General features: G+C 46.2%; 1 protein-coding gene across 3 annotated transcripts in view; it reads right to left on the bottom strand.

The window, feature by feature from the left end:
* Positions 1-13,020: 13,020 nt before the first annotated feature.
* Positions 13,021-26,653, bottom strand: part of MAN1A2 (mannosidase alpha class 1A member 2) — a 209,681-nt gene continuing 196,048 nt past the window's right edge. For 2 of the 3 annotated variants that reach the window (XM_073234472.1, XM_073234475.1), the window contains one exon: positions 13,021-21,437. In XM_073234472.1, the coding sequence (XP_073090573.1) occupies positions 21,242-21,437 (196 nt within the window). In that variant the 3' untranslated portion in view covers positions 13,021-21,241. Of the gene's footprint in view, positions 21,438-26,537; positions 26,649-26,653 lie in introns of all 3 variants that reach the window. The other variant, XR_012130300.1, reaches the window with a different exon arrangement.

Raw genomic sequence — 26,653 nt, 5'->3', positions numbered from 1 at the left:
CACCCAGGAACAGGATGGAAGTGCAGTTGTTAGGCCCTACCCCACACTTACTGAAATCAGACACCTTGGGGTGGGCCCAGCACACAGGAGCACAGGAGGCCTGAGTAGTTAGACTCTGGGGGACACGCCCTTCCCTGAAGGGAAACCCAACAGAGCAAAGACAGCTGCCTCCTGCTGCTCTGCTGTGGGTAGTTTGTGGCCTGGCTTCCTGGGCCAGCTTTCAGAAGCTGTGGCCTTGACCCCTCCACAGGCCTGACACCCAGGAGCAGGCCCGGGGGCGGGGCACAGCCATGGGGGCCAGGACTTCCCTGGCCTGAAACAAGATCTGTGGGGGCCCTAGTGCTCTCCACATACCTTTTGTCTCCTTATCCCTACACCACCCATACAGACTTGGAAACTTGTAGTATCCTGGTGTAGTGTCAGCGTTTCAGAGTCTAGTAACATGCCTGTGAATGCTCACTCCTAATCCATAAAGGCAGAACTGGAGCCCATCTGCAGGAACACTGCTCTCTGACCTCAGCCCCGAGCTCCAGCTCTTCAGGTGAGAACACTTGTTCCCCATCCCCACCGCTTGGGGTGCAGCACAGACCCGTGTCTCAGATTCAGCATTCAGCAGGTTCTCTCGTCCAAGAGCATGCAAATGTGCGTGTTTTGTCCAGCATCTCTCAGGAATGTGCTCTGGAAAGGCACCTCCCTTTCTAAAGCTCCCCCTGCTGGCCCACCACCAGCTCAAGCCCACGGCTGGCATCTGCCATGGCCGCAGGCAGCGCGAAGCCCGGAGAGTAAAGTCCACCCTGTTTTCAGTGAGGTTGGCCTCATGGGGCAGGGACTCCCTGAGGTTCTGCTTCACGATATTCTTGACATGTCTGCACCGTGTGCTCTCAAGGACCCAGCAGCTGGAGGAAAAGTGATGGGACTGGCGTGCAGGCAGCACACCACAGAGCAGCCTCATGCTCATCTGTCTGCATCACTGGAGGCAGCCTCCTGGGCTGACAGGGCAAACTCCCTCAGCTTTGATGCTCCTAAGACCAGACTCAGCCTGAGATGAGGGGTCAGGTGTCCCAAGGCGGCAGGAAGGCTGAGCTCAAAGCTGTGCAGCTGTCAGTGGGAATAGCTAGACATGCAGATTCTCGGGCTGCTCCCCAGACCCACTGAATCAGACCCTGGGGCTGGGCTCCGCAGCCTGTGCTTTAACATGCCATCCAGGTGACTGTGATGCACCCCACCACGGAGGGTCCCAGACAGTCCTCCATCTGCACTTCCAGCCTCTTCTGCAGCAGAAGCCGACACCCTCCACCGCCCTCCCTGCTTTGTGCACACTCCTGGTTCTGCCCGTGTGTCCTCTTACCATCTCACCAGCAGGCAGACTCTACGTTCCCTTTGCCATCCTGGTTCCATGCTCAGCACTTCACCTCACTTCCTTTTGCTGCCCTTTTCTTCTACATCTGACCTTCTTCCCTTCCTCAGGCTTTATGTCTATTTTCCTAACTCCAAACAACTGAATCCTCTGTTCCCATGTTTGGCAGTCTTACAAAACCTGCCCGCATATAACGTTTGTTAGCTAGCTACCAGGCGTCACATAGCATGAGACCCTGGGGACACAGCGGCAGACAAAGCATCAGGCCCGGCTCTCACAGAGCTGACAGTTTAGTGGGAACTCCTGGAAGAAATGGTGCTGAGACCTCTACTGAGCCACCCATCCACTTAGCCCTCCACACACGCATCAGGTCCTTCCTGGCTTCATGACCCCTCTGAGCATATGCTGCCAATGACAGCACGCCAGGTCCCCGTCTCTGTGCCCCTCCTGGCCGCATGAGCAAACCTGGAGTGAGCAGGACCGACATGGCCCGCACATGCGCACGCACACGGCACTCCAGGGCCCTGCTGAGCAAGGAGGCGGATGGAACTGGTGTGACTGGGCAGAGCCCAGGGAGGTCCTGGTGGCCATATCGATTCTCAGCACGGGTAACTCCTGGTAGTACAGGGAAGAGGCACAAGGAAATGTCTCCCTTCCCTGAACACAAGGCGAATGGGTAACTTTCTGTCTGTGTTTGATTCCCCTGATGGGCACCAGCACCTCATTAGATTGCCCCATGTGTTGCTGGATCTGCCGAGTGCTGTTTTCACACGAGTTTACCAGAAACCAGCTCAGGTCACGGGGTCTCAGGCCTCGGCACCCTCTTGCCAATTCGAGACTAGTTGACCAGGAACGAGTGCCCAGTGCATTGGCCATACAGTGTAGCAGGACATTGTGGCAGGTGACGGTGTCACCCCTGGGGTCACACTGATCAGAATCAAGTCAAATCCCTGATCTACTACCTACTTACTGTGTGGTGTTAGACAAGTTACTCAACCTTTCTGTGCCTTCATTTCCTCATCCCACTCTTCATATGGGCATAGTAATAAAGTCTACTTCATAGGATTATTATCAGGATTAAATTAATGTATATAATTTATTGAGTAGATACTTAATAAATGTCAGGAATTACTGTGATTGGCTGGTTTGATGACAATAGATTCAAAGTCCCATATTTCTTACCAGGATTGGCATTTTCATGCAGCAGATGACACTAGAGATCTCAGTGCAGTCTCTGATATGAGACTACCAGCAGGACCAATAACTCCCTCTTGATTTATTGTCTACCTTGACAATTAGGGTTCCGTGGGAAGGTGCCCTGGGGATTTCCATAGACCCAATGGATAGACCCATGGAACTGACAATTTCTGGTTGCTAGGTAACATAAGTTTTAACAACTCGAGGTTGAGTGAGGTTGCTTGTCCGAGGGTCATCCAAATGGCTGATAGAATGAACCGAAGCCCCAGCTCCCCGGCCACTCTGACACTGCTCGGGGGAGCACAGCTATCTCAGCCTCCTCCTTTCAGGAAAGCCATGTGCCAAAGCATATAAGGAGCAATAAATGAGTCCATACCTTTTAACCTTTAGTAATTCTACTTCCAGGAATCTGCCTCAAGGAAATAAGCAGAGAGGTGCACAATATTTTATATGTAAGTTTGTCCACCATAGTATTGTTCATATTTTAAAATAAAATAGAAACAAACATCAAATATGAGGGAAATAGTTAAAGGAGGTACCTGCCTATGATAGAATATTACAGTCTTTAGTAATCTCTTCAAAGACTATTTAACAATGGGCATAAAGTTCAGTGGAAAAATTCAGGCTATAAAACAGCTGGCTGGTGTGCCTCCATCTGCTCTTCTGTCAAAGGGGGTGACCACACCTAACTCAGGTCACATGAGCCTTAAATCAGGTACAGCCTCGTGGGGTGCAGGCCACCAAGTTCGCATTCAGTGAAGAGAATTACCTATTGCTATTGGCTCCGACAGGCATCCGTGAGGTAAGGGCTGGCTTCCATCCTAACAAGAATGAACACAAAGGTCAGTAAGGTAGCTGACCAGGGACTGTAGATGGAAAGAAAGGCTGGTCCAGTGGCTTCAAAGGAAGTGGGTATAAGTGTGACTCTCCCAGACCCGCCTCCCCCATGGTCACTGGCCAGCACATCGCATGCCTGCGCAGCACCTTCCTGTTCCCAGAGCGCACTCCTGGACGTCATGGCCAACACCCCTCGGCAAACAGTGACCCTGGCCAGGCCTCACAGAAATGGGTTCAGATCTAGGTACCGCCCTCCTGGGCTGTGTGAAATTCACAGGGCCTCAGGTTCCACTTGTTGTTTTCAGCTCTTCCTGGAGATGCTGCAAGATGTGGATGTGTCTTCTCAGTTGCACAAAGTCATGCTATGGGCCATGTTTTTCAGATGAAGAAACTAAGGCTTGAAGATAGTTTTTAAAATCTTGCTTAAGTTCCTGGAGTTAGGCAGACACAAAGTTGGGAAACACCCAGCTCTTCTAAAGTCCTAACCTTTCTTTTCTTGCTTTTTTGTTTTTAAACCACCTTATGAAATATAACTCTCATGCTGAAAATGTACATCTTCTTTTTTTTTTTGAGAGGGCATCTCTCATATTTATTGATCAAATGGTTGTTACCAACAATAAAATTCTGTATAGGGGACTCAGTGCTCAATGCACAATAATTAATCCACCCCAAGCCTAATTCTCGTCAGTCTCCAATCTTCTGAAGCATAACGAACAAGTTCTTACATGGTGAACAAATTCTTACATAGTGAATAAGTTCTTACATGGTGAATAGTACACGGGCAGTCATCACAAAAACTTTCGGTTTAGATCACTCATTATGAACTATAAACAATCAGGTCAAATATGAATATTCGTTTGATTTTTATACTTGATTTATATGTGAATCCCACATTTCTCCCTTTATTATTATTATTATTATTTTTTTAAATAAAATGCTGAAGTGGTAGGTAGATGCAAGATAAAGGTAGAAAACATAGTTTAGTGTTGTAAGAGAGCAAATGTAGATGATCAGGTGTGTGCCTATGGACTAAGTGTTAATCCAAGCTAGACAAGGGCAATAATACATCCACGGATGCAGAAGATTTCTCTCAAAACAGGGGGGGGGTGAGGTTCTAAGCCTCACCTCTGTTGATCCCCAATTTCTCACCTGATGGCCCCCCTACGACTGTGCCTGTCTTAGGTTGTTCCTCCCTTGAGGAATCTTACCTGTTAAAATGTACATCTTTAAACTGTACAGATGAGTGCTTTTTAGTACCACCATCAGTTAAATCTAATTTTAGAACGTTCTTATCACCCCAAACAGAAACCCTGTCCCCATTAGCAGTTACTCCTCACTTCCTCCCAACTCCCTCTGCCCCAGGCAACCACTGACCTACTTTCTATCTTTATAGATATGTCTAATATGGGCATTTCATATAAATTGAATTAGACTATATAGTCTTTGTGACCAGTTTCTTTCATTCAGCATTATGTTTTCAAAAATTATGTTTAGCATGAATCAGTGCTTCTTTCCTTTTTTATGCCTGAATAATATTTCCTTGTGTGGCTCTTTCATTTGTCTATTCATCAGTTCATAGATATTTGGGTTTTATCCACATCTGATTATTATGAATAACACTGCTGTGAACATTCATGTATGAATTCTGTGAAGACATATGCTGTCAGTTTTCTTGGGCATATACCCAGGAGTGGAATTGTTGGGTATATTCTTGCTTTACTATTCTATTTCTCAGAACTTTTGACATCCTGTGCATTTTTCAAACTTATTTGGACAGGAAGCCTTTTTCCCTCAGAGGATCCGGAAGACTTTGGGAAGTCTGATCTAGTCCAACCCCCTCATTTTGGGGGAAATGAAAGTCCAGATGGGTTCAGCAACCTGCCAAGACCACACAGGAAGTAAGAGGTAAAGCCATCACTGGAAACCAGAAGAAACACGTAACTATTTGAATGGAAAAGGGTTTCTTAAACCCAAAGGATACTGAAGAAATCATAAAGGAAAAGAGATAAAAATGATTATGTATATAAACATTCAAACTTCTGAACCTCAAGCTACAACAAAATTAGCAAGCAAATGCCAATATTACAACAGATCACTGTACCTGAAGCCTTGCTACACAGAACAGCGGGAGGAATGCTAACAGATCTAATGCCCAGGCCTCACCCACAAGAATGATTTAAATTTTAAAAGTTCCCAGGGGATTCTTATGTCATCTAGTATTAAAATTTAGAGGACCTAGTGTTTGTTAATATAATTAACAAAGACTTATTGAAAGGTTAATAAGAAAAGGCCCTGTATTCTGATAGAAGAGTGGGCAAACTCAAACACAGTATATGTTAGAGAAAAAAGACAAGAAATATGAAAAGAAAGTTCAATTTTATTATTAAAAAAACAATGGAAATAATACATTTATTAAGCACTTACCATGCTTAAGTTATCATATTCAAGCCTCACAACCATTCCATGATGCATCAAACTGAGGCCAAGGAGAATGCCCTAGCTCACAGGCCTGGAGGGGCAGGGCCGTGTTGTGCCCACCAGTGTGCCCCCTGAACTTGCACTTACCCAGCACACCATGCACCATGCTTATTCTCCACAATGGGGTGCTTTTTTCACCCCCCATATTGGAACAATCTGGAAATGTTAACTCCCTGTGTTGAAGAGGATGTGGGGACAGAAATGCTTTGCCTACTACTGGAGGACTCTTCAGTTCATACCATCTCGCTGGAAAACCATCTGGCAATTTGTAGTGCCAGGCTTACCAGTACTGACACCCCTTGATCCAGGACTCCCACTTCTCAGGAATCTGTTCTACAGTGAGGACAGAGGACACCCAGGCAAAGCGGAATCCTGAGCCCTTGTCACAAGATGAGAAAGCAGGGGTTCAGGGAGGTCAGTAAGATGCCAGGCCGTCTTTGATCACTGAAGATAAGGGGTTGGCACACATGGTCATGGCCTTGAGTTAAGTCTCGGTGTGGATGGGCCCTCCCTTCCTTTGGTCCGGGACTCGGAGGACTGTCCAGTGGGCACACACAGTTCCTGGTGCAAATGATGAGGAGACCTGCCCCAAGGGCAGCTCAGGAGCCCGAGGGTGCTCAGGCCAAGCTGGTCATGTTCCCCACGCGGGCCCCCATCTCCTCTGCCTTCTGCACACTCCCAACTTGACCCATGCCCCCAAAACCCATGAGGCAGGGGAATCCCAGCCCCTCCTGGAGGCAGACTAACTCAGCGTCTGGCCGCCTTTATGACACCAAATAGGTTCTCAGTAAATACTTGTAGAATCAGTGAGTGTGATCAAATTTAGATTTGCGAAAATCCTCTCTTCCTCTCAATACTCCTTGATTTTGTAAATCAGTAGATATGATTTTCATGATTATTGCCTCAGAAAGGGGCTTAAGAGCCTCTTTTGGAAGTCAAAAATCTAAATAATGATTTTCTTTTGTTTGCTTTCATCACAACAATCCTAATCCCCCCAGAAGTGATGGACATCCCTGGCTGAACCCGGAAGAGCTGGTCGTGGCAGACATGTAATGGGCGAGGGAGAAAGGAAAGCCCACAGGTATAGCTCAACACATTTTCTCCCTATATAACAGGTGTATTGTATTATAATTATTACTGTTTACCAAAGGATGCCAGTGGATAGGCCACAAACCCATCACTGAACATTCTGTGGCCACCACCCACCCCACCATTGTGAGTCCACCACCAGCCCCAGTGCCTGGGGGTCCAGAGCCCTGGCTTGCTGCTATCTTAATCCCCTGGCACCTGGCCCAGGAATGCTGTGTGGATCACATGAGATCAGGGACAGAAAAATTGAAGGATTTAATAATTATTTGTTAACCATTCTTCAGAGACCCTTGCCCATCAGATCTGTGCTACAGGGCAATGGCATAAAGGACTGGCTTGAGGGATGGCTCCTCACTGCAGAGGCCTGTAGGACAGAGAGATGAGCCCAGTACCTGGACGTAAGTGGCCTGGTTTCCAAGTCATGTGACATCTGGAAGTCGCTTAACCTGTCTGGGTCTCAGTTTCCTCATCCATAAAATGGTTGCAATAATAGATTGGGTAGCCAAAAGGTATTTTCAATAAAGTGACCTCACTTCGTCCTAATTCTGGCATTTCAGGGCCTATGACAGGCCGGAGAGTAGATATGTGGTACACATAGGCCTTCCCTGTCCCCTCAGATCATATTCTGCTTCTGCATTGGACACATATCTGGTAACCATACCTTATAGCCCAAAAATCAGATGACACTGTATGTTCATGAGTCAGGACTCTGGGGATCCAGGTCTCAGGCTGCCATGCCCCTACCTTCACACGGCTTGACAGGATCTCCTGAGGAGACCCCCAAGGCCTGCCTGAGCCCCAGCAATGAGCACCTCTCCAGGTTAAGCAGGCAGATGGCACTCCCCCTGGCCCCAGGCCTCATTCTCCATCTGTCACCAAGGTGACACTGAGCATTGATTTGCAAGATTATAAAGCAGGTGTCTGAGCTCTTGCAGGTCCATTAGTTGCTATGTTGGAAGCTGCCCTGCAGTCTGGAGCCGGAGGTACTGGCAAACACTTGTGGACTCTGGCGAGGGCAGCTCCCCAGAGCTGTCTTGAAGGCCTCCATGTGTGTAGCCTTGTTCTGTCCTCAATGCACTGGTTTCCCCAACTCACTCAGAAATGTCCACCCAGAACTGCAGGGGAAACCTGGGTGGGGGGACCCGGGACCCACCCCATGGCTGCGACAGGAGCAACCAGGGGCAGAGAACAGCATCTTGTAAGGCAGTCCCATAGCCCATCTCCCATCCCCCAAACATCTCCCCCACTTGCCAGCCGCAGGTTATAGAATTCATTTTTTTAATGTATGCAATGTTCCAGACACTGGGCTAGACCTAAGATGGACTAGCTGCAGTTCCTGCCTCAGGGAACTCTCTGTCTAGTTGATGCACTGACAAGTAAAAAGAATATTATGATATAGCACAACAAAAGCCGAGATAGTGTATGTGTAGGCTGCTTTGGGAGCACACCTGGGATCAAACCAGGAAGGCTTCCTAGAGGAGGGGGTGTCATCTTGGATCGAATGGGGCTCCAGGTGCACTGTGTTGACTGAGGACTACGAGGCTTTTCCTGGCTCCTTTGGAGAATGTCTTTGTTGTAGTGATGTCTGTTACAGAGGGAGGATAATGACAGCGCTGTGTCCAGTATTTATTGACACTTATTAGGCCTTAGCATGAACAAACCTATCAGACTCTAAGGAGCTGACAAACAAAACTTTGTTTATAGCAGATTACTTTGATTATAGCAAATATGATTATTTCTTATATGTCAAGCATAACCCTAGATGATTTCCCAACAATGCTCTAAGGTAAGAATTATTTTTATCTCTCTTTTCTAGATGAGGAAATTGAAACCCAGAGAGGTTAAATAACTTGTTCATTTCCGTAGCTGTCAAATGTCAGTGCTGGAAGAAACCTCAAAGATCACTGATCTAAAACCCTTCTTTTATCAATGAGGACAAGGAAGTCCTGGGGAGAGCCGAGTTTTGCCCAGGGTCATTCAGAACTGGTAGGCAGATGGTGAAGGGGGCAGAGAGTCCCAAGACCCAACTGGCTGGGGGACAGGCTGTGGGCAGCCAGGCCTCCTGAGCATCCCCGGGCACCATGTAGTGTGGGATGGTGAAGGAGAGTCGAAGACCACTGCTGACCCATATCCATCTCCCTTGTTCATTTAAATAATACATCTTGCTGAGTTTAAGCTGGGCACATGGCTACTACACTAAAAGCTACATTTCCCAGGTATTTTTGTGGTAGGCATAGCCATGTGATGAAGTTTAGACTGACAGGTGAACAGAAATGCCTCTTGATCACCTTGCTGCAGATGAGCTGCTGGCCTGCACAGGCTCCCTTCCCTTCCTGACGCAGGAGGCATGGTAACATGTGGGATGGTGGCCTCAGACATGCCCAGAGACTGAAGCGTCCTGGGGAGGGTAGCACTGCTCCCCACTACTGGGCCCTGGATGGCCTCGGGGCACGGAACTGCCCACTCAGGAGAAAAGAGAGTCCTTGAGGGTCTCACGCAGGTGAAGAAATGTCCCACTTGAATATTCATCTCAGAAGGGCTTTGTGCCACTTCTGCTCTGAACTAGGTCGCATCACTCCAGCCACATGCCTGACCCTCCCCCGGTGCCTAGAAGTGGGAGAGCCTTTGGTGAAGAGCAATAGTGAGTACCACAGTTCACCCTGCAGTTCTGCCCAGGGCTAGCAATGAGATAAGCTGCCTTTGACATCATTAAGTCCAAAGCCACAGTCCCTAGAGCCACAGCTTGGAGGGGGGCTCACGGACCAGTGCGGGAGCAGACAGGCTTCTTGGGTTCCCGGGCCACATACCCGGTGCTCCAGAAGCTCAGACAGAGTGCAGGGCTGTGTGTACCCCATCTTTCCCTTCCTGGCGCCCCACTAGGGCCTGCTCGAGAGCAGAAGCTCAACTTCTAGGTGATGGACAGAGAGGTGAAGTGGAGGCTGAGTGGACGAGTAAAGGAGCAAATGGCATAAGCACCTCTCCTGTGGTGGGCCTGCCTGGCACTTGGCCACCTTCCTTCCCTGGCCCAGGTGCAGCTGTATTTGCTCCTCAGGCTTTTGTGTTACATGTCTCGGGTTGTCCTAGTTCAATTCTGTGGGTGCTAATTGAGCACCTGCCAACCGTCAGGCAGTTTTCTCGGTTTTCTGGGGCAACAGGAGTGGGTAAAGTGCAGCTCCTGCCCTTCATGGAACTCGTGGCCAGAAGGACTGAGACACAAGTACCCAGGGAATGACCCACCCAAGGTAATTCGCCTGCAGGGGACTAGGCAGGAAGCAAGCCTGTGCTTCGGGAGCACTGAGGGAGGAGCCGTGACTTTCGTCTGTTCCAGGGAGTGGGGAGGACGTGGAAGGGGTTCAAACATGGCAGGTGAGCAAGGCTGAACGATGAGCCATGTTCCAGCAGGGTTTGGGAAGTGAGGGACCCTAGGTGGAGGACCTGCTTACGCAAAGTACAAAGGCAGGCGTGTGAGTGCCGGGCTCTGGGCATGGAGCCAGAGCTGGGCAGGGACAGCTGTCTGCTGGGTCATTACCTCTCATTTCCAGCCGAGTGAGAGCTGACCCTCCTCTGCCTTGAAACAGAAGATCTAGGCAGACCTCCTCGGGCCTCAGGTTCTTCAGCCATGAGTGAGGGGCATCAACCTGTGGGAAGCGGCCAAGGAGCCCCCACCCCCGCAGGGGAAGCCATGTGGGGGAGGCCTGTCTATTGTCTTCGGGGCTCGGGTGCCAGGGTCTGCGGTGCCCCAAGAGAAGCTGGCATCTGTCGGGTGGGCTGACTGGCTGGTTCCCGCGGTCCCAGCCCCTGGACCTGGGGCTCTCTGTTCTTTTTAAAGGTGAACTGGTGACATCAGCCAGTCCCCTGTGGACATTTCCCACTGGTTCTTCCTCCTCTTCCCAGGCACAGATGACAGACATGTGCTCTGGCAGCCGTTAGGAGAAAGGGCCTTTGACTAAGGGGGGCGGGACGGGGCTCGGTTTTATTTGTTGACTATAAAAATGTCAGCTCCTTTGGGCAGCTTCTTGAATCAATATTTGCTGTTCTGAGGCTGAGTTCAAATGCTCAGTAGCCCACTCAGCCTGGCTTCTTCCTCCTTCACCTGGGTGAGGACTCACCCACAAATATTTGGTGGGACCCCTCGCAGCCCGGAATGGGGAGGCTGCCCCAGGCCTCCACCCCATCCTTCAGAAGGGCTGCCCTGACAGCTCTGTAGCCCCTGTGAAAAAGGTAGCTAAAAAAAAAGAAAGTTCTGGGAGAAAGAATTTTTATATTTCATTTTGTTCACCTGAAAAATAGGCAGAATAATAGCACCTACTTCCCAATGTATTGTGTTCAAATGAAAGAAGCAGTATACAGAGTTTCCTCAGTTGTCAGGCTGTGCTGCATAACAATGACTAGGTGTTACCTGTGAGGATGAGTAAGCCACTGCCCAAGCTTTCCAGGTGTTGCTGGTGAGCGGAGTTATCCTCCAGCCTAGTCTTGTGGCTGTGACTTGAGCAAACATTCTAGAACACGTTCCCTTGGAAACCTCCGCTCCGACTGCTAGATCTCACTCTCCAACAGCACCCACTTTAGGCCTCTTTCTGGGAAGAAGCCAGTGGAATGTTATTGGAGAAACGTTGGGCTTTGAAGATAGATGGATCCTTGGTGCCCCACTTAATGCCGTGTGCCTTTTGGCCAGTTACTTAACCTCTCTGAACCTCTCTTAGACTCATCTGCAGGATGGAACAAAGCTTACCCTGCAGCGTTGATGTAGGGCTTAGAGACAGTGCACATAAAGCATCCAGCAGGCATCTGGCACTGAGTGGACATTTCACAAGTGTTTGTTCTGTTCTGTGGTCGGCAGTTCCCAGTCTAGCACAATTCTTTCCTCATGCATGGTCCATGCACTGGGAAATGCCATCTGGAGAAACCATGAGCTTCTTCACCTGCACATAAGAAGCTCCACTGTAGAGACTACTTTCAAGTCTCTCTGTTCCCTGCCTTTGTTTGCCTTCTGATTTGACTTGGCTGCTGAGTTGGCAAGCAGCTTGATACCTGCAGGGTGCGGAGCAGGGCCATCCCCTGGAGGCGGGTGGAAACCTTGTGTCTGATGTCTAGAGTGACCTTGGGGTGAGAGGTGCAGGCTGGGTCAGACTCACACAGCACAGACCCGAGGGCTCGTAAGCAGCACTGCAGATGGACACAGGGCCCGCTGACTCTTCCTACCCACTGCTGTTTGCAAAGAAGGTCCGACACGATGGCTGTGCCTTTGAGGAGGCAGCATGGGGAAAAATCGTATGTGCTAGAGAGAACAAAAAACGGGGCAATTACTCCAGAACACTGAAGTTTCCTTACCCTACTTTGATGTTACAGTGAACGGAACCACTTTCTTGCCCTTAATCATAACTAGCATTTGAAATGTATTTTTAAATGTATCTTTTAAAATTTAAGTTGTAAAGATTATAAGTTATAAAGTCTGATGAGTCAGTTAATTCAGTAAGACTTGAAAAAGGAGAATTGTCTTCAATTCCCTATTTTCCTTTCCCAAGAAGGCAATTATTTTTCAACTTTTAGCTGTTTCTTTTTTTTTCACTTCAACCTGAGTTTTAATATTACTAATTCATTGTTTAATGTAGTAACTTCAAACTACTTGTTTACAATGAGAAATCTACTTTGTTTCATGTTGCACACAAATGCATATACATATACACATATACACACATGAAATAATAACTTAATTTTTTGCAAAAACTGGTATTCTATTTCTATTTTTTTATTTTATTTAAATGATTTATTCATTTTAACCCCTGAATCCACCATCCAATTCACAACATAGAATAATAAAATATTACCAATGACTTACCCATGTGCTCTTTGCTTGCCCTAATCCTACCTACCCTTCCTCCCCCACAGAGGTACTCACTGTCCTAAATTTGGTGTCTATCATGCCTCACTTTTAACAAGGCTTTAGTACATATATGCATAAAAACAATCGATCATTAATTTATACAATGATTATCATGCTATATTTTGCCTTCTAACAACTTGCTTAAATTTTTTTTTTTTTTGAGAGGGCATCTCTCATATTTATTGATCAAATGGTTGTTAACAACAATAAAATTCTGTATAGGGGGGTCAATGCTCAATGCACAATCATTAATCCATCTCAAGCCTAATTCTCGTCACTCTCCAATCTTCTGAAGCATAACGAACAAGTTCTTACATGGTGAACGAATTCTTACATAGTGAATAAGTTCTTACATGGTGAACGAATTCTTACATAGTGAATAATCTTTTATTTTTTTTCCAGTTTTTCAAAATGTTCAGTCTAACTTTTCATTATGAAAGATGAGGAATTTAGATCTCTTTAATCCCCACTATTAAAATACACTAAAATCTCTTTCCCCACCAACCTTCTAGTATAGCTGTATCTCATTTTTTGTTGGATATTTGGTATTGATAATATTATGACTAAATGCTATTAATGACTGAGCCATATATTATACTATTATTATTTTTCCTTTCTTGCACTACTTTTAGCTTTCATATAAGTTTCTTGTTTAATGATTTGTTTAGTTTTAGTCTTAGCCTAGATCCTCCAAAAAGTAGAGCCTGCAGTAGAGATTAAAGAGCATAACTTTATTGGGAAGATGTGAATCCAAGTTAGGAAGAGGAGGACAAAGGAAGGAATGCAAGGAAAGAAGGGAAGCATTGCAAAGTGTTGTGTTACTATCCTCAGTAACACAAAGAACCACGAAGAGACAGAGGTAGTGCTCAGCAGCTATGCTCATCTGCACCTCCAGTTTCTTCTGTAGGACCAATGCCCTACTGTCCCTTGTGGAAGGGAAGGATCCTTCTTGTCACTAGTTATAATTCACCCCATGTGATGTATTCCCTTGTACTTGCAGATTGCATTATCCAGGCCTTCAAGGGCTGCATAGCTGGGATACCATATCCTACAGCCTGTGGTGTAGTGCATAGTGTTTTATCCACCACTTCCAGTGGTGGAGACCATCTGGGGCCTGGCTAGTTGGCCCAGCTGTAGGAATTGCTAGAAGAGGGCCATAGAGCTTGTGTCTGATACATTTTCCGCATAGGTATTGCTAATGGAGCCTCAGCTTTCATCCACCCACTAAAATTCCTCAGTCATTTGAACACATCGGGTTTCCTATCGGGTTCAGGTGCCTGGAGCTGGATCTCTGGATCTCTGGATCCTTTGATCTGCTCCACTCAGGACTGGCTGCTGGCTGTGTGTGCCTCACAGCTGTTGTCCTCAAACTGCCCTTTACCATCATTTGGAGATTTTCGTCCTCCCTCTCTTGTGGGAACTCCTGCCTCCTGAATCTCATGTTTCCTTCTTCCTTGGTTCACACCTTTGTCTTGGTAGAAGACCTCCTAATAAATGGGGCTTAGGGTGCACACTAGTTCAGTTTGGCACTGGAGTCAAGCCTCCGCCTTAAGGCCGAAGAGTCAAATGCACACTTCTGCCTCACTTCTGGCTCCCATGGGTCTGTGATAGTGATCGTGGGACCTTGAGAGGGGCTGTCATATATAATCAGCACAAACACGTCAGCGATACGAGTAAACGGTGCCATTTGTGCCCCGTAAGAAATTATTATTGTTTCATCTAGCCAATATTCACAAAGATTTACCCACAGATATTCCCTATTATTCTCTACTCCTCCTGCATTTCCAGGCTTCCATAATGGGATAATTTTTCTTTTTCCTAAAGAAGTATTTCTTTTAATGCAGCAACAAATTCTCCCAGGTTTTCCCATCTCCATTTGTGAAGGGCATTCCGGGTTTGCGTGGTTTTCTGTTCAGCCCTTACAGATGCCATGTCAGGCTCTGTCTTCTAGTTTTTGGTGAAAAGGCAGCCATCAGTCTCACCGTTGCTCCTTTGAAGAAGTCTTTTTGCTCTGACTGCTTTTAGCTTTGGCTTTCAGCGTTTTGATTCTGCTGTGCCAAGATGTGGCTTTCTCTGTATCGATCCTACTTGGATATTGTAGAGCTTTTTAAGTTGTGTGAATTTCAGAAAATTCTTGGCTAGTAGCTCTTAAAATATTGCTTCTGTCTCATTCTTTATTTTCTTCTCTGAAACTCTGCATTTCAGTGACTGAAACTTTGCACTGTTTCACATATGTCTCATGCTCTTTTCTATATTTTCCAACTTTTTTTTTTTGTCTCTCTGTCTGCTCCTCAGTATGGAAGTTTTCTACTAACCTGTCTTCCTGATCATGAATTCTCTATTCAGTTGTGTATAGTCTGCAGTTAAAGTTATCTATGTGATGCTTAATTTCAGTTAATTTGGTTTTTCAGTCTTAATTTCCACTGAATTCTTTTTTTAGGCTCCAGTTCTCTGGTGAAATTCTCCATGTAGTTATATTTTCTTAGAAATATTAAACAATTATTTTTAAGCATACATCTGATAACTGTCACCACACTAGATGAATGATGGATGTTTGCTAAGGACTAAGGCAGGGGCATGGGAGCGGAGAAAAACACTGACAAAAATAACTGTGGACATATTCACAGATGAGAAAATCGGCCTTTAGATTGACAATAGAGAAATCACAGTGAAGATACTAAGTCATTTAGGAACCAGGAGCAAAAAAATGTACACATTCTTAAGTTGTTTTATGACAATGTAATTACAACAGTACATTTTAACAGAATTTCAGGCTGAAGCAAAAAAGATAACGGGCCATTTTCATCACTCATCTTCAAAGAGAAACTACATGACTTTAGAATTGTTTGTCATTTACATATATGAGATGGCCAAGCAAGATGGAACAGTAGCTATTACATATCAAAAGATGACTTGATGTTTTAAACAATGACAACATTGTATATATCAGATAATAATATCAAGTTTGTGGGATTTGATAACACCCACGGGTTGATTGCAGTGAAATTAATTCATTTGCTAGAATCTACTGGGTAAACAAAATGATGGACCTTGAGAAGGCAACTTTTTCTTATGCCTGCTAAAAAGATCCTCCTTTCATTCTTCTGCGGGGAAGATACTGAAATTGGTATGCATGCAATAAAATATTAGATACAGATGAGAATTCATAGAAGATTTCGGTGTTCTGAAATCCAGTTATGTTACATAATTTCCGCACCTGTTTACCCAAGGTTTAAAGAAATACAAACTTGTGTAAGAATAAAAGTCTGAAGTTCCTTTATGAAAATATTCTAACAGTACAAAATTTTAATATGTGGGAATACTTCAATCAAACAACATCTTCATCAGCAACGAAATCTTTAAGTAAGAGTGAAATGCGAAATAAGTATTATCTTAGATACTATAGAGAAAAGGTTAATAACTTGGGAAGAGCCTCACTGTCAGCAGTACCCTGTGTTGGCAAGGAGACACAGAAATAGCTTTCTCTTCCACCAGACCTTAGTTGAAAGTGAGCATCTGTTTATATGACAAGTATAATGACCACATGAGTAATGCAGCAGTTGAGAGTGTTGACAAGTTATTGTTCCTATAATGCCAAACTAAAAATTGACTTGTAAAACCTTTTAACAATAAAAGTATATTAGTAAGTAAACTTTAAAAATGAAAGTTCTGATTTAGTGACATGTCTCAGAAGTTCATTCAATGATGGTAATTTGGGGCCATATTGCATGCAGCATTTTTCATCAGGTGGTAAATTTTTAAGATTTTGCTTGTCTGCCAATGACTTTATTTTAGCCTCATGCTCAATAGTTTGACTAAACACAAAATCCTAGGTTGGAAATGACTTTCCCACAGAACACTGAAAGCACTGGTCCATGTACTCCCTTCCAGGCTTGCTATTGAGAAATCCAAACCCAATCTGGTTCCTGATCGTTTTGTATGGCTTTTACCTCCTGATTCTCCTTAGAAGTTCTTTAGGCTTTTTTTTCTTCACAGTGTTAGGAATGTCATAGTTCCAGATACGTAAATTACTTTCATCTTTTGCGATGGGCACTCAGAATCCTTTCAATATGTAAATTCATGTTTTAGTTTGGGGAAATTCTTTTTATTTCTTTGGTGATTTCCTCCTCTATTTTCTCTTTCAGGAACTACTATTATTTAGATGTTGGTCTTTTTCTCAGGAACTGCCTTTTGCCACTTGAACTTGAGAAATCTGATAAAATCTAAGTGCAAGATTGTATATTTATCTCAAAATTGTTCTTATTTTGTTGGAAAACACCAAGCCTCTTTACATACAGAAGAGGGAAGGCTGGTGGGTGGAGGTGGATGGAAATATAGGCTGGAGTTAGCCAGTTTCGCTTCCACCAACTCCTTCTCACAACCAAAACAAGTTCCCACTTGACAGCAGAAAGAGAAACTGGGCCTGTGCCAGACAACCTGGTTTCCTTTCTTGGCCTTGCCCCTTAGCACTGAGAGCTCTTGGGCAAGCCACGTCAATTTCTGGGTCACTATCTCCTCATCAGTAAAAGGAAATGTGAAAAGTAATACCCGCCCAGCCTAATAAAAATAATAGGATCTCCTATTATTTTGAGGTGAGGTGTGAAGAACTTACAAGAACAGGGATTTAAAATCAGCCAAGCTTCGTTCAAGAAATTTTTATTGCAATAACATTACAATTGATAGTTTTAAGATGCCGTGTGTGTGTTTCTCTCTCCCTCGGTGTTTTTCTAGTTTCTGAGAGAGCAGAGCCTCAAATGACAATTCCAGAGATAGGTATTCCACATGACAATTTGACAACCGCCTCTGACCCAGGCAGGATTAGCAGGCCCAGACTGACGAGAGTCCTCATTGTGTCACTTGTAAGTGAAAAAGGTCAGCCTCTTGCAGTTCAGGAGGCCTCGCAGGCTATTCAGACCTGGTTCTGGCACAAGTGTTTATGTTTCCCTGTTTGAGCTCAGGGGCCTGTGGCTACCATCTGGACTGCAAGAGCATGGCCACTCAGTGCTGTGTCTCGGTAACTGGCATGTCTTTTTCATCACCCCAGCCCACCACAGCCTCAGCTCGGGTCTTGATCATTTTTGGCCTAGACTACGGTAAAGCTAGTGATCATCCCTGCCTCCCATCTTGTCCCTTGCCTGCCCCTCTTGGTGGGCGGTCTCATCTTTCTAAAACACAGGTCTGATCCTTCTCTATCTTAAGTTAATCCCCTCAATGGGGGGCACTTATGTTCTGCGTCCTTAGCATTTAGCCTTGCCTTGCATAAATGGCATGTTGCGGTTTTAACCTCTCAATCTGTCATTTCTCATTCTTGCTTTTTTTAAAAATTGATCCTTTATTTCATATTCTTCTCTCTCAAAACATTTGAAGTATTTGCATGCTATTTCTATTCTTTTCATGGTTACCTTCAAAGTGCACCATACATGTTTAACCTAAAGTCTTAAAGTTAAACTATATCTTCCTTCATCTCTTAGAATTTAGCTCCATCTCTCCTCACTGAACTCAGATGGTGCTGTTCAGTATATATACTTTAACTCAGAGAAAGAAGCCTGTGAGCTTATTGATAAGAGTTACCATTGATTTGCCGGCCATTTTTTCTTGCCCATCACACCCTCGTGTTGGCATCATGTTTTTCCTTGAAGTTTATTCTTTAGAACAGTTCTCTTGGTGGTAAATGTTCTCAATTTTATTTCCTGCACATATTCTGCCTCTGTTTTGAACAATACTTTCGCTGAGTACACAAATGCAGGTTAACAGCTATTTTCGCTCAACCCTTTACAGCCTGTCTCTGGCTCCTGTTGTTCTGTTGAGAAGTTAGCTGTCATTCTAACTGTCCTTTTTATGTCATCTGTCTTTGCTTTCTGGCTGCCTTCAAGGGCTTCTCTCCTTGATGGTTTGCCATTTCACTCCCATGTGGGTAGGCGTGGATTTGTTTTTGATTTATCCTGCTTAGGGTATGTTATGCTGCCTGGATCTGTGGGTTTATCCATGTTCTTCATCATTTCTGGGATCTCCTTCGTACGGCCTCTTTTTCATATTTTAATGTCTTTCTGTATTCTGAACACATTCTCTTCCAACATGTTGAATCATCTGTTTGATCCAGTGAATGAGATTTTTCATTTCAGTAGCTGCACCTTTTTGTTTCTGGAACTTCCATTTGTTTGTTATTTAAATCCGTCATTTTTGTTGGCTTTCTGCAGTAAACTTACCTTTGTAATTGCATTCTCATTTGGGGTAAAACAGGAAGCAGGGTCAAAGAAGAATTCATAATGAAAATTTTACAATATTCAGAACTAAACAATAGTGAAACCACCACGTATCAAAACTCATGGAGGGCAGCATATGTGGTGTCTGATGACTTATATGTCCTTAACACTTGCATCAGAAAAGAAAAGCTGAAAATTAATTAGGCAAGCTTCTCCCCTAAAAAGATAGAAAAAGAACAGAAAGCCCCAAAATAGTAGAAGAAAGTAAATGAAGAGAAGGGTGGAAAGTAGTAAAATAGAAAACAAACAAAAAGAGATGAACGAAGTCAAAGTTGGTTCTTCTGAAAATATGATCTATACTCAGTGTTCACACCCACACTTTGGCTTTTACCTCATCATTCTACTGAAGTTGCTCTAGCAAAGAAAATTCTAATCATTTCCTGCATACAAGATCTTACAGAGCTCTTGTTAGTCCTCATCCACTTTGCCTTCTGGGTGGCAAGGGGTGTTTTTGACCATTTCATGTTCAGATCCAACTCCCCCACTCACCAGCTCAGTATCTCCACTCAGGTAGCTAACAGCTTCTTAAATTTACGCCCAAACTTGAGCTCCTGAAGTCCACTCACCCCTCTTGCTATTACCTTATATCAGAAAGGTCAACCCTATTTTTTGTTTCTCAAATTAAAAATATTCCACAAGTCCTCCTTGCTTCCCTTCCTGACCTTTCCACATTTATCCTCAACCCCATAGCCACAGTAATCTCTTGAAAACACAAATACGATCATCTGAGCCCTGTGGCTCCCATCACCCTTAGAATACAACTCAGGCTCCTTCCACTGCCCCTCCTGACCTGGCCCCTGCTCGCCTCTTGCCGCACCTCCCTCACCACGCTTGTGCTCATTCATGGAGCTCCTACCATCTGGCCACTAGCCTGTCCCACCTCAGCCCCTTGACGCTTCCCGTTCTGCTTGCCTGGAATACTCTCTCCCCAGAGCTCCCAGCCTCCTCACTTGGGTGTTTGCTCAAATGTCTCCACCTCAGAGGAGCCTTCCTTATACTGTACACGAAAGGCAACACACAGATGTTCCCCATCTGTACTCACTATTTGTCTCATTCACCCTATTTCATTTTAATTTATGAAACTCACCACCACTGACATTATATCTATTTATTCAACTGTTGATTTCTGTCACCCATCCTCTCCAACTGAAATGCATGCAGATTGTGGGGACTTTTTCTGTGTTGCTCATCCCTGTATTCCCATGACTAGAACAGTGCCTAGGTCATCTCGGAGCTTAGTAAATAGTTGATGAATGTTTGAATGAATGATTAAGTGAATAAACAGACTTGGTTGGGAAGGGGAGAAGAGGGATCGGACAGATAAACAGAAGCATGTGCAGAGTTGGGAGGTTGTTTTAACCCTCTCATGCCGCCTTCTTCCAAAAGCTTTCCTAATTTCCAGCCATGTGACCCTACTCCCTCAGCCCACAGCATGTCATGCCTTCCTGGGGAATTTACTTCCCCCTGTAGTGTGGAAAGGTTTAGACTGTGATCTCCTTGAGAACAGGGACTATATCTCATTCGCCTCTGCACCCCTGGTGTCTGGCTCTTAGCTGTCATGTTTACAGATGCTCAATGAATTAAACCCATATTGGCTACACTAACTCTAATTAAAAATGTCTTTAGCCTAATGGTTAGTCGAGTCACTTTTACCAAAACAAACCAGATTTAAAATTTATTTAAAGACTAACTGGGATGAAGTCCTTTCTAAGGAGATTGTCCTGATTCAGAGCATCCTGAGCTAAGTGAAAATGACACTAACGTGATTGGTCCTTGAGGATGGGGACTAAATAAAACTAATCTTTGTAAGCCCGCCAAGAATTCAGCACTAATGAGTACAGAATGTGCTTTATAAATAAACAAATGTTGAATGAATGAATTTTTTTAAAAAGCCTTCTCCCTCCCCCATCCCTTTGCTTTTCTTGGTTTCCTAATCCACAGATTGTCTCCAAGGACAGTTTCTAGGACCTTTCAAGCTGGGTTTTTAAAAATTCGATCTTCTTTTAAGAGAAAGCTGTGATTCTTAAGCCAAAGAAGGCGAAAGCCACAGGGGAGTCCGTGTGGGCAGGGGTGCTGGGGGGCCTCGTCCTTTGCATCCTCTGCTCTCCAGGTGTTGCTGGGTAACAGCGGATTGTGTCAGCTGCAGTCTCTTCTGGCATCTGTTGGCTCCTGGGGAGGCCCTAGAGGGTTCTGCCACCCTCGTCCATGAGCGCAGGCTGCAGGCCCTGCACTGCTCACTGGTGTTGCATGTCTGCAGGTGGCCTCCTCTGCCCTCTCCACCAGGAGGGAAGGACTGTGAGCTGAGTGGGCGCAGCGGATCCAGGTGCTCAGCCTACAATGGGCAGACAGGGAGTGCGGTTGGAGGAAGTAGGAAAGGGCCAGAGTAAGGGAGGAGGAACTGGTGCCCTGTATATCACAGAGCTTTGCCAAGTGGGAAAACACTGCACCCTTGGAATGCTTCATTTTGTGTTTCTTAGAAGCATTTCATCCAAGGGGTAAAATGAAATGTGCCATCTCTGCGGGAGCCAGGTGTGAGCTGCTTCCCTCTGGCCTCCACATCCAGGGCCACTGTTTCCTGGTATTCGGGTTAAAGCGCTCTGGGCCCTGATTGCACAGAGGCACCTGCACACAATTGCATCACACTGGTGCCCTTTTCAAGAGAATATTCTTGACAAGCCTGGCAGTCTTCCAGCCATCTCCAGTCCTTTTCCCAATCCCCACCTCTTTGGGGCCTGCACGGTGGACAGCCTGTCTCCCATAAGCCCCAACCCCAGCAGAGAGGAACCTCAGGGCCACGCAGGCCACCCTGTCTGGTACTGCTTGCCCTGAGCCCCATGGGAGGAGCTGGCTAGGCTCCTGAGATCTGGGTTAGGTGCTGATTCCTGTGGGCAGAGCCTCACTAGCTCTGTTAGGAAGACCAGGCCTACCTGTCTCCAGAGGAAACTTCAGGATCCCTGGAACTTTCCAGTGGGTGCTGGCTTTTGGGGAAGGTTGGCTTCCTACTGTAAGTGAAAGTGATCAGGGCTGGGCCCATAGACAGGCTCAGCAGCCAGTGTCTGAAGTGGCCTTGCTAGTGATGAGGCAGAGTATATACTCTTGTTTCAGATGACCACAGGGAAGCTACTCAGCCTCTCTGAGGCTCAGTGGCCTTATTCAAAAATGGGAGTGAGCACAGTGCCTACCTCGTGCTTTGTTATGAGGGCTGATGTTTGTAATGTGATTATCAGTACCTGGCCTTTTACAGGGCTTGGAGTACAAGGGTAGTATTGTTAAGCTGAATGACAAGAGCCTGAGTTACAGAGGGATTTCTGGTCTTCACAGGATGTACGTAAGCACACTCTTACTTAAAAGCCACAGTAGGCTGGGGGTTGCCGAGCAAGGCTGCAGCCAAGCGGCAAGTCTCTGAGTAAGGCCACAGCTCCTGGCCAGCAGGACAACTGTTAGGGAGGCAAAGGAGGATCTGAGCGTCAGTGGGGGCGCCTGGTCATGCCTCTTGGGACAAGCTGTTTAATATTCACAAGTACCCGGTGGGGGGTGTCTTATCTGTGTTAACCCCATTTTCCAGAGAGGAAGATCAAAGCTTAGAGATGGTAGATTCTCGGCTCACGGTCATGCAGCAGATACGCACCAGATCTGGGATTTGAACCTCTAGTGTTTGACTTTACAGAGTATCTGTCTTTTCTATTCTTGCTGCTTGCCAGCTCCTAGACAGCACTCTAAGTTTCCGGGAATCCCTTACTACATGTGTGCCAATGGGCAGGAGCTCCTTCTCCCTGTTAGCTGAAGTAAGCAACTGGAACCCCTGCACTTTCCCCCCATACACGAACTTCAAAATTCTCATGAGGCTGCAAAGCAAGGGGCCACTAAGAACAGATCTACGGTGGTCCCACAGTGGAGGCTGTGTCTGACAGTGGCTTTGTGCCCAGGGGTTTCTCTGACCAGGCTTCGTGATTCCCTAACTCCTACCATTTTCCAACCCTGTGTCTCTAGCTCTCTTGAGGATGGTGTGAGCCCCCCTACAGCCTTCTCACAAATCCTTTTTGCTTAAGTAGCTGGAGTTGTTTTCTGCTGCTTGCCCTGAAGAGCCCTGCTCTTCCATGCCCCTGCCTGTCCCGACTAGGAAAAGAAGATGGGGATGCATCATGCGGGGCAGGGGTTAGGAGGCCCCCTTTGACCTCATCCCCTCTGGCTTGAAACACCCTTTACTAACAGGAGCATCGGGGTTCCTGCCAGGCCCCCATCAGTGGAGCTCAGCTGCAGTCAAGGGGGATGGGACTCTAGTAGGAAGGGTTGGGGGCTGGCCCATGACTCAAACCCCACCCCACCATGTATAATTTCTCTCAAGAGTCACAGAATGAAACACCTACCCATATATACTTGCACACTCTTGCACGCATATAATACTGGCCTCACTGCGTTCCCCTCCTCCAACCTGAATGTGCATTCTGCTCGCGCACCCTCACGGTCCCTCTGGCTCCCACGGCCTGGTTTCCTTCCCTCCCTGCCAGCCAACCCAGCTGCCCATTTTGGTGCTGGTAAAGGGTAAGGTGTGAAGTGGGGAACAGTGGGTAAGAGGCTGGGAAAATGAGCAGACCTGGAGACAGCCTGGAGGGGCCTGCATGCTGTGCTGAAGGCCAAGGACTCACCTGTGAGGGCAGAGAGCCTCTGAAGTGCGAGGTCAGGTACCAGGGGCAGGGTGGGGCTGGGGTGCTCCACAGCCCCTGCTCCCAGAGGTTAGCAGGGCAGGGCTGGCAGGAGGCCTGCATGCCTGCCCATCCCTGGGAGACCCGTGGCCGCCCCCATGGTGAGCCTGTCCGGCTTTCTCCCTCCTCGTGTGGTTCCTCTCCTCTGAGCTTCTGAGGTGGCTCAGAGGAATGAATACCCAGCCTCCTGACTTCTGCGCGTGGGCCCCCGGGGCTGTCTGGCCCTGCCGAGTCCTCTCCCTACAGCACCCAAGGGGGCCCGGCAGTGTCCTGCTGTGCGGAGACAACATGTGGAAGATGGAAGGGGAGATCGAGGCACCAGCACTCCAGCAGGGCATCTGACTTGGGTGCTGCCCCAAGCACGGCTGAAGAGCTCTGTCCCAGATGCCCCTTCCTTGTCACCGAATGCCCACCCCGGGCTCAAAGGCAGTGATGGGTGCTGGGCCCACTTCCACGGATTTCCTTCTCCCACTCTTTGGTCTGATGATCCTCAATAGCTTTTAGTTCTTCAGTGTTTTAAAAAAAGGTTTTGTTACCCTTGAGAATCTCATTTGGCTTTTTAAATTGTCCTCAGTCTGAGAGTTAATAGAAAGTTGGTAGGTAAAATTTTTAGCCCAGTTTGACAGATGATAAAACTGAGGCAGTTTTCCTGGTCTTTCACACTTCCATTTTCTTATGAAACTGTTTTTCTTTTTCTCATCTCCTATCTCCTTAAATCCCAACACATCCTCCCCTATTCTCAGTTTTGACTAAGAGTTGTGCTCCCTGTTTCACTAAGAAAACAGAAGAAATCAGAAGAGAACTCCCACCTGCTCCCATCTCTTAATACACTCCCTCCCACCTGTGTCTCTGCTTCCTTTCCTGTTGCTATGAATGAACTTGCCCAATCCTCTGTGAGGCCACGGATCTGTCCTGTGCGCTGGGCCGGTGCCCACTGAGTACCTAGGGTACAGCTCCAGGAATTCTCCTTTCTCTTGTAACATCAAAATTTCCCCCTCTTCTGGATATTGCCATCAGAACCTAAACATATTGCAACATCTCCAACTAAAAGAAAATCTTGTCTGGATTCCCCTCTCTTATGTCTGGCTACCACCCATTTTAATATGCTGCCTATAGCAAAACTCCTTCGAAGAGTGGTTTGACACTCACTCTTTCCTCTCATTTCTTCTTGAACCAACTCTGAGCTGGCTCTTGTCCCCACCCACCTTTGCAAAAGGCACCAATGGTCTCCATGTTGCCAAGTCCAGTGGTCAGTTCTCAGTCCTCATTTTACTTGATCTGTCAGTGGTGCATCTCACTCCCACCTGGTTAAACCATTTCTTTTGCTTAGTTTCAGACTCTCCTCCCATCTCACCCCATAGACATCCCAACAGTGGTATGCCTCTGGACACAGTCCTCCCTCCATCTCTACCCAGTGACCTAGCTCCCCAGGTGATTTCAACATGTCTAAATGAATGGTTATATGCTGATGATCGCCAAATTTCTGTCTCTAGCCTACACTCTCCCGAACTCCAGGTTCACACAGTCAACGATTTATACTCTTTGACCACTTAGTTGTTTAGCAGGAATTGCAAAATGAACATGCTCAAGAACAAATTCCTAATTGCACCGCTCCCAAATCTTTCCCATTCAGTACAGGGTAATTTCATTCTGCCAGTTGTTCAGGTAAAAAACAACCTTGACTTCTCTCTTCCCATGAACAAATCACATCAGCTTTACTTCAAAATATAGACCACTGTCCTTACTACTGGTCTAAGTTGCCATTACTCCTTACCAGGATTATTTCAGTAGCCTTTTAACTCCAACTATCAATTCTCCACACAGAAGCCAGAATGACCCTTTAAAAACGCAGAGCAGATCACAACACCCCTTGCTCAGTCTTCTGGGGGCCTCTTTTCACTGTGAAAGTGTGGGTAAAATTGCAGTATTTCCAGAATCTCTCACCTGGCCTTAGTCATCTCCGTATCAGCAGGTAATTACAAGGGGAGCGACGGCATATGTGGACTGGAGAGGTTGGGTGGGGTCCTTTTTTGCAGCCGGGTTGTGAGAGACACGGGCAAGCAGAAGTGGATGACAGCTTGTAGCAATAAACAATTTTCTCCCACCTTTCTCTCCTTTGACTGGTTTCAGTTTCAGAGGTATTTGCCCGGGCTGGGAACTTTTCCCCCTACCCCAGAGTTATGAAAAGCCAAACTCTCTACACAGAACCCCATGTCTCAGGTGACTAGGCCCTCCTCCCCTGCTACCTACCCCAGCTTAGTGGAAGGTGTCCTGAACTCTGCTGACCACTCCGCAGCCCTGCTGGGAAGGACTGGTTACTAGAAAATGCAATCTCCTTTACGCAGCATCATATATATGTTTCCTTTTCCTAGAATGTCTTTCCCTCATTGTTTGCAGCCACACTCCTACCATATCCAACAAACTTCTCATTCCTCAGGTTTTAGTCAAAGGCTTGCCGTCTGAAAGTTCGAGTTAGGAGTTAGATTCCTCTGCATTCTCTCTTCACAACCATGGGCTCTGCCTACTCCAAAGGAACCGTTCTAGCCTTTATGCTTAAGTAAACTCACTCCCCTTGCTTCCTGGAGCAGGAGACTCATTGTCAGGGCCATTATCACTAATTATGCTGCTGCCACATCCTCTTGCTTCCTCCACCAGCGTGTTTCTTACGCTCCAGTAACATTTGGTTTACACCTTTACTAGAAAACATAATTTTTGGCTTGCCAACCTACCATCTTCAAGCCAAGCAGATCCACAGGTTAAGTAGCTGGCTTTGTATCTCCAGGGATTTGCACGATTCTCGGCACACAGATGTTCAATAAATATTTAAAGAGAAAATAATTCTAAA

Source organism: Manis javanica, chromosome 4, assembly GCF_040802235.1.
Source record: "Manis javanica isolate MJ-LG chromosome 4, MJ_LKY, whole genome shotgun sequence".
NCBI classification, from domain to species: domain Eukaryota; kingdom Metazoa; phylum Chordata; class Mammalia; order Pholidota; family Manidae; genus Manis; species Manis javanica.
This window is presented reverse-complemented; position numbering and strand designations above follow the sequence as displayed.